Below are 8,232 nucleotides of genomic sequence, written 5' to 3'. Positions count from 1 at the left end.
GAGAGAAAGGTGAAATCTCTGGTCACAAATTATCAGAGTGTCTGAATGTGTAAAATGACGACCCAAGGGGTCTATTTATAGTGATAGATCCACCGGAGTGATCAGTGACATGTGTCAGATGATGTTGCGTTCTGTTAATCATGATCCGATATTTACGCTGGATGTGACGCTCTTCGATCAGGGCTTAACAGCTAGGCGGCCTTCAGGGCTTACGCATGACAGAAGCAGCCTGCACAGCGGAGAACGCTGGACGGACAGTTTCACAAAACGAATGTTCCCAATGCTCCTGATGCTAATTTCATGCGAATATTATGCCTTTATGCGTGTATATGATAGGATACACCATTACTGGTGTATTTTCGCATTAAAGCCAATGACATATGGTGAGAGTAGATGAACACCGTTATTTTTCTTTCTTCTTCTAGTGTCTTTTTGAAGCCTTTTTTCCCGAATACCTTCAAGAAAAGAAACTTTTAGCTTTAAATTATTTTATACACATATAAACATATGCACATATATAATATATATATATATACTTTAATAATTATAAACTTATTGCCTTCAAGCATAAGGTTAATTGTGTGCACCGAACATGATGTCCAAAATATTGTAGGTCGTTTCACCTTCAACAACTTTGCCGCTCCCATATTATTAGTGGCATTGTCGGCCATAACTTTTGGGACCAACTATTTCGATGCACATCTCAATATATTTGTATATGTAATCACTAGTGTGACCTTCATCCGAACACTCTTTTGAAGTCAAGAACACGATACCCAAACTCGAATTTATACATAAGTTCATGATGCTCCTTCTGTTTCTATCAGACCATGCATCCATCATAATGGAGCATCCACTTATTTTCCAATCATCTTCAAACCTTTTCATGCGGGTTTTTGTTCTATCAACCTCTTTCTTTAATAGAGGTTCACCTAAGTGGTATCTTGATGGAGGTCTACCATTAGGTCTATGATGACCGGCAGCCTCTAATATACATACGAATTCATCATTATCAACTGCATTAAACGTTACCGCATGCTGATAAACCACCTAGCAATATAAGCATCTAAACGATCCCACTTTCTTTTCTCATCACGCTATCAAGATTGATTTGTTTACTCTTTCCTTTATCAAAAGTTGTAAACCTATCAATGGGATCGTAAGAACGTTGTGGCTTCGATCCTCTAACAAATTCTTCACTCTCATCAAGGTCAATGGGGCTTTTCGCATCATTCATTACCTCCATTCTCACAGATACATCATGATCTTGTTTAGCTTTCTTTTTTAGCACCAATATCATTAATAGCTTTTTGACATTTTGATATATCATCTTTGTTGGCTTTAGAGCATGATGAGACATTTCGTGTTGTCTGAGCAACATGTTGTTTCAATCTATGAATACTACCCACCATAAGCTTGCCGCAAAGCGTGCATTTCACTTTCTGTAAATTATCCTTGTCAATCAAAATTGCATAATCTCACCCAACATCACCCGATTCCCTCTTAAGTTCATTAATAGCAGCAGTAGAGTTCGTTGATTGATCCGTAGACTCTCCTGTCATTCTATACAATTGACCACATTTACTAATCAAAGTCAATTAATACTTACAAACAAATGGTAGCAGTAGCAGACTAAAATTGTACAAGTGAGTAAGTGACCAAGTGACAAAAATTCCATATAGCAGTAGTAGTAACAAACAAATATTATTTATATTTATATGTAACATTGTACAAGTGACCAAAATTTTATATAGCAGTAGTAGACTAGCAGTAGCAGACTAGCAGTTTCACAAATTATTTATATTTCAAAATTCAAAAAATATTGAGTATTCACATTATAGCAGTAGCAGACTAGCAGTAGCAGACCAAAATTCACATTATAGCAGTAGCCGTGAATTTTGGAGTTTAATGTGAATACTCAATAATCTTCTAGTCTACTAATGCTATAATGTGAATTTTGGTCTGCTACTGCTATTCTGCTACTGCTATAATGTGAATACTCAATATTTTGTGAATTTTGAAATATAAATAATATGTGAAACTGCTAGTCTGTTACTGCTAGTCTACTACTACTAGTCTACTACTACTATATGAAATTTTGGTTACTTGTACAATGTTACATATAAATATAAATGATATTTGTTTGTCACTGCTACTGCTATATGGAATTTTGGTCACTTGGTCACTTACTCACTTGTACAATTTTAGTCTGATACTGCTACCGTTTGTTTGTAAGTATTAACTGAATGTGGTTAGTAAATGTGGTCGATTGTATAGAATGGCAGGAGCATCTACGGATCAATCAATAAATCTACTGCAGCTATTAATGAACTCAAGAGGAAATCGGGTGATGTTGGGTGGGATTATGCAATTTTGATTGACAAGAATAATTTCCAAAAAATGAAATGCATGCTTTGTGGCAAGCTTATGCCGGGTAGTATTCATAGATTGAAACAACATGTTGCTCAGATAACAGGAAATGTCTCATCATGCTCTAAAGCCAACAAAGATGATATATCAAAATGTCAAAAAGCTATTAATGATATTGGTGCTAAAAAGAAAGCTAAACAAGATCATGATGTATATGTGAGAATCGAGGTAAGGAACGATATGACAAGCCTCATTGACCTTGATGAGAGTAAAGAATTCGTTAGAGGATCGAAGCCACAACGTTCTTACGCTCCCATTGATAGGTTTACAACTTTTGATAAAGGAAAGACTAAACAAACCAATCTTGATAGCGTGATGAGAAAAGAAAGTGGGGATCATTTAGATGCTTATATTGCTAGGTGGGCTTATCAGCATGCGATTCCGTTTAATGCAGTTGATAATGATGAATTCGTATGTATATTAGAGGCTGTCGGTCATCATGGACCTAATGGTAGATGTGATGACCCGAAAATTTCTGACCAAATTTAAACTTAATCTTTAACGTTTCTGACACGATAAGCAAAGTCTATGAAGTTGAATCTCAAAATTTTGAACTATTCAAATACCCTTCGATTGTTCTCAACAATTCGCGAACAATTATATGTAAATAGATACATATATATACTATAACTTGAAAACGTAGCAAAGTGTTATGAAAATGATACTGTGCATTAATCTTATTGGTTTGATTATCTGATTGATATTTAGATAAGTTAACGAAAACGTTTAAGATGAACCAGTAAAACACTAATTTGCAACAGTATTTTCGAATTGCTACAGTACCCGAAAAGCTACAGTGTTTTCAAAAATCATTATTTGCTACAGTAAAAAAAAAACTTTGCTACAGTAAATTTGCTACAGTAAAAAACAATTTTAAAATGAAAATGTATATATGTATATGTATATACTACGAGACGATGATTTATAGAAGTAAATGACCAAAACACTCGAAAGTTTAAGATATACTTTGAGTGGTACAGTTTATGGATAATTTAAGGCTATATTTTGATAAAGGTATGTGTCACGAAACGTAAAGTATTAGTTTTCTAAGCGTACGAAAATGCGTTCGAGAAACCGGAACCGGGACATAAGTCGAGTGACAACGTACGACTTATGGAAACAAAAATTACAAGTCCACTATGCACGTGAATTTAATATAATATATAATTAATTATATAAATTAATTATATTATATTTATAATTAAATAATATGTCGACAAACAACGAGACAAAAATTTGTGAGCTGGATCCTCTAGCCATGCGATCGCATGGCCAAGGAGGCTATACCTCATGCGATCGCATGGGGTACTGTTGCAGGCCACATCCTATAAAAGCATCGAATTTCGGTTCAGTGTTACACCATCATTACTCCGTATATTATTTAATTTATTATTATTATTATTATTATTATTATTATTATTATTATTATTATTATTATTATTATTATTATTATTATTATTATTAAGATTAATATTATTATTAATCCTATTATTATTAGTAGTATTAGTACATAAAATACTACGACGAGGCCAAGAGCGGGTCACTTTTGAAATGGGTTTTTGAGCGGGATAGAGCTAAGGAAATTATGGGTTATTGCCAAGGAGGTTATGGGTAATGTTCGGGGGTATATTTTTGAGTCAAAACTAGTGTTTATCATCTTCGTTGCGTCTACGTACTTTCCTGCAATATGAAATCACAATATTGATACGTAAGCATTCATATCTTATCTTTTATATATTAATTGTGTATCCATGTCTAGTGCTCGAGTATATATGTTTAGGCATGCCAGTATGGTAAATTTTATCGTTAAATAGTTTATAATGAATCACGAATTAAATACATATATTACTGGTAAAAGGTATATGATATGCATGTTTTTGGAAAGCTGGCGAAAAATCAATGACTTTTCATTTAGATATCGAATTGTTTCGATGAACGGATTAAGAGATATGATCAACTGAATTATGATTGACGTTAATTGAAATTACTTTTGAATCTGCAATTAATATTTAAACAACTTGTTTACGAGATTGATAAAATGGATTTTTGAATATTACCAACCGAGTAAATGACTCCTTATATAAGGTATGTCTCGTTTTGTTGAACTATTGTAAAAATTGACTTTTTGAAACGACTTTGGATAACTTTTATATGTCGATCTCGAGCATTAGGATTGTGATACACTATGACCAAACCTAGCTTGATAGACATTTATTGACCAACATATGTTCTCTAGGTTAAGATCTACGGTTATTTGGTAATCCGAGTTTCAGTCACATTTTAGTGAACGACTTTATATGCTGCTAAGGTGAGTTTCATATGCTCCCTTTTTAATTGCTTTTGCAATCTATATTTTTGGGCTGAGAATACATGCACTTTACTTTAAACTCAATGGATACAAGTACATACTAAATTCTACACTGAGTTTGAACCGAAAATCCCTTAGCTTTGGTAACTAGTAACTGCTAGTTATAAGAACTGGTGGGCGCGAGTAGTTGTATATGGATCCATAGGGCTTGATATCCCCGTCCGAGCTAGAGCACTAGCCTTTTAACGGACGTATGCTATTTGAGAAGCGTACACGTTGGTTTGCGTGTATTATTAAGATAATTATTCAAAGGGCATAAATTATATATACGTTAAGTTTAGTTACCAGGGTGCTCAATTTTGTAGAATATTTTGATAAACGTTTCTGGATGAAACAACTGAAATCTTGTGATCCACCTTTATATACAGATTATGCGAAACACTAAAACTATGAACTCACCAACCTTTGTGTTGACACTTGTTAGCATGTTTATTCTCAGGTTTCCTAGAAGTCTTTCGCTGTTTGCTTATATGTTAGACAAGCTATGTGCATGGAGTCGTACATGGCATATTTTTCAAGGAAACGTTGCATTCACCAAATCATCACCATGTATCTTATTTTGACTGCATTGTCAACGGAAGTACTATTGTAAACTATTATTTACGGTGATTGTCCATATGTAGAAATCATCAGATGTCGAAAACCTTTGATTTAAATATTCATTTATGGTGTGCCTTTTCAAAAGAATGCAATGTTTACAAAACGTATCATATAGAGGTCAAATACCTCGCAATGAAATCAATGAATGACGTATTATCCATATGGATTTGGAGCGATCGTCACAGTAGACCTCCATCAAGATACCACTTAGGAGAACTTCTATTAAAGAAAGAGGTTGTGATGCTTGTGGAAAAATACATCGATTACCTTCAAAATTTATACAAGATTCAAACACTACAAATAAGCACACACAACTATCGAGGACTTAAGACTCGGTTATTATAGCACTTTTATGCAAGTATTCGTTTCAAGTTCGTCCTAAGAGAGCGGTGTAAGTTGAATAATTGAAACTATTAATTGTCCTAGGGTTTGTTTGATTGGGGGATTTATGATTGATTTTAACTATCGGCTAAACTTGCTCAAATAAACAAACCTAAACTTAGCAATTATAACTAGCAACAAGTAACAAGCAACTAAATATGGAGATCTAAATCAACTAACAAAGAGTGTTCACTTACATAATCCTCTCTATGCTTGGATTATCCCATTTTACCCAATTTGATATCGCATTAGTTGTTGAACTATTAGTTGTTTAGCATCACTATCAAACCTTAATCAAATTACACTTTGAAAACTCACATAAGCATTGTATGATCAAGTTAAGTATGAGTGGTTATTGAGATTATGCTTGGGTTGAAATCACTTAAAACCCTTCAACTATCAAAATCACTTAAGATAATCAAACACCACTATGTTGACTAAAGGTCAATTGAAAACCAACATAGACTAAGAACACAATCACTTGAAATCCTCAATCTAGTTGTCTAGATCACCTAAGGTGTTGAAGCACAAATTGATTTACTTCTCAAATCACTAAGAGAGCTACACAATCTATGTAATTAAGGTAAAACCTAAAACAAAGCATAGCAATGGACCTCATAGCTAACACAATAACACTTGCTCATGTATTTCATTCAAACAACTTTATTCAATTGATTTAGGGCAAATCCATACATTAGAGATTCATAGATAAGTAAACACAAACAAATTAACCAAGCATAGCTAAGATTACACTAATCATAAGCATTGAAACACAAATAAACATCATATTGAGTTATTATAAGTATTTAATTCAAACTACAGAAAGAAAGGTGGAGATTACAACCCAGTTAATAATACTAGATAGATCTAATGATAAGATTGCTTGACCTTTTGTTTGATCTTCCAAATTAGCCTTAATATCCTTCTTGATGATGAAATTAGGGTTTTGAGACGAAAAATCGTGCTAAAAACTGCTGCTCTCCCTCAGATGACCTAATTTATTTACTTTTATAGTGCTGAAAATTCTTGGCTGGACAGTGACAGGAGTACCACTTTTGATTCAGGAGCGGCGCTTTTGGCTTTCTTCAGGAGCGCCACTTTGCGGCGCTTTTGTATTAAGAGTGGCGCTTTTAGCAATAAGGAACGACGCTTTTTGGCTACTGGTGGAAAATGTTGCCAAAACATATACAAGAACGTCGCTTTTCTGTAAGGTGCGGCGATTTTGTTCATTAGGAGCGACGCTCTTCTATTAGGAGCGGCGCTTTTGGAGCTGAATTATGCACTTGTCATTTTCTTTGCCTATTTTGATTATGACTTGGTCAATTTTACACCAAATCAAGTTTTTAGCCTTGAACCGACACTTTAGTGCAAATAAACAACTTTCGGCCCCAATGATCCTCAAAACCGAACGAAATGAGGGAGATATTGCGAGATAAAACGTGTATAATTAGAGCAATATCATGTTGGTAGAACAAAAACCCACATGAAAAGGTATGAAGATGATTGGAAAATAAGTGGATGCTCCATTTTGACGGGTGCATGGTCCGATAGAAACAGAAGGTGCATCATGAACTTATGTGTAAATTTGAGTTTAGGGACCATGTTCTTGACTTCAAAAGAGTGTTCGAATGAAGCTCACACAAGCGATTACATATGCAAATATAATGAGATGTGCATCGAAAAAGTTGGTCTCGAAAATGTGGTTCAAGTTGTGACCGACAATGCCGCTAATAATATGGGAGCGGCAAAGTTGTTGAAGGTGAAACAACCTACAATATTTTAGACATCATGTTCGGCGCACACAATTAACCTTATGCTTGAAGGTAATAAGTTTATAATTATTAAAGTATTAAAGTATATATTATATATGTGCATATGTGTATAAAACAATTTAAAGATAAAAGTTTCTTTTCTTGAAGGTATTAGGGGAAAAAAAGGCTTCAAAAAGACACTGGAAGAAGCAAGAAAAATAACGGTGTTCATCTATTCCCACTATATGTCATTGGCTTTAATGCAGAAATACACAAGAAGTGGAATATTGTAAGACCGGGACTTACAAGATTTGTTTCCTCATTTCTTACTTTGCAAAGTCTACTTGAAAAGAAGACACAACTAAGACACATGTTTTTGAGTGAGAAATGGAAAAAGTGTAGCTTAGCAAAGATAAAGAAAGGGACAGACGTTAAATCTTTCATGATGGACGACAAAATTTGGGTCGGTGTGGCAAGATGCCCAAGTGTTTTGAACCTTTAGTCAAAGTCTTAAGGATGGTAGATGCCGATTGAAAGCCTTCCATGGGTTTCTTACATTGTGAGCTTAAGAAGGCACAACAACAAATCAAAGAAGTTTTCAACAATAATTACAAAAAATATAATCCCATCATGGAAGTCATATGAACTAAGATGGAAGGTAGACTTGATACATGCCTGCACTTGGCGGCTTATTTTTTGAAC

At 34.2% G+C, this 8,232-nt stretch overlaps 1 protein-coding gene across 1 annotated transcript; it reads left to right on the top strand.

The window, feature by feature from the left end:
* The first annotated feature begins 2,400 nt into the window (after positions 1–2,400).
* On the top strand, positions 2,401–8,032 carry LOC139863860 (uncharacterized). The gene is made up of 4 exons (XM_071852462.1): positions 2,401–2,881; positions 6,794–6,985; positions 7,375–7,538; positions 7,706–8,032. The coding sequence occupies exons 1-4, from the start codon at positions 2,401–2,403 to the stop codon at positions 8,030–8,032; spliced, it is 1,164 nt and encodes a 387-aa protein (XP_071708563.1).
* Positions 8,033–8,232: the final 200 nt, after the last annotated feature.

The sequence above is a fragment of the Rutidosis leptorrhynchoides genome, chromosome 8 (assembly GCF_046630445.1).
Source record: "Rutidosis leptorrhynchoides isolate AG116_Rl617_1_P2 chromosome 8, CSIRO_AGI_Rlap_v1, whole genome shotgun sequence".
Lineage (NCBI taxonomy): Eukaryota > Viridiplantae > Streptophyta > Magnoliopsida > Asterales > Asteraceae > Rutidosis > Rutidosis leptorrhynchoides.
This window is presented reverse-complemented; position numbering and strand designations above follow the sequence as displayed.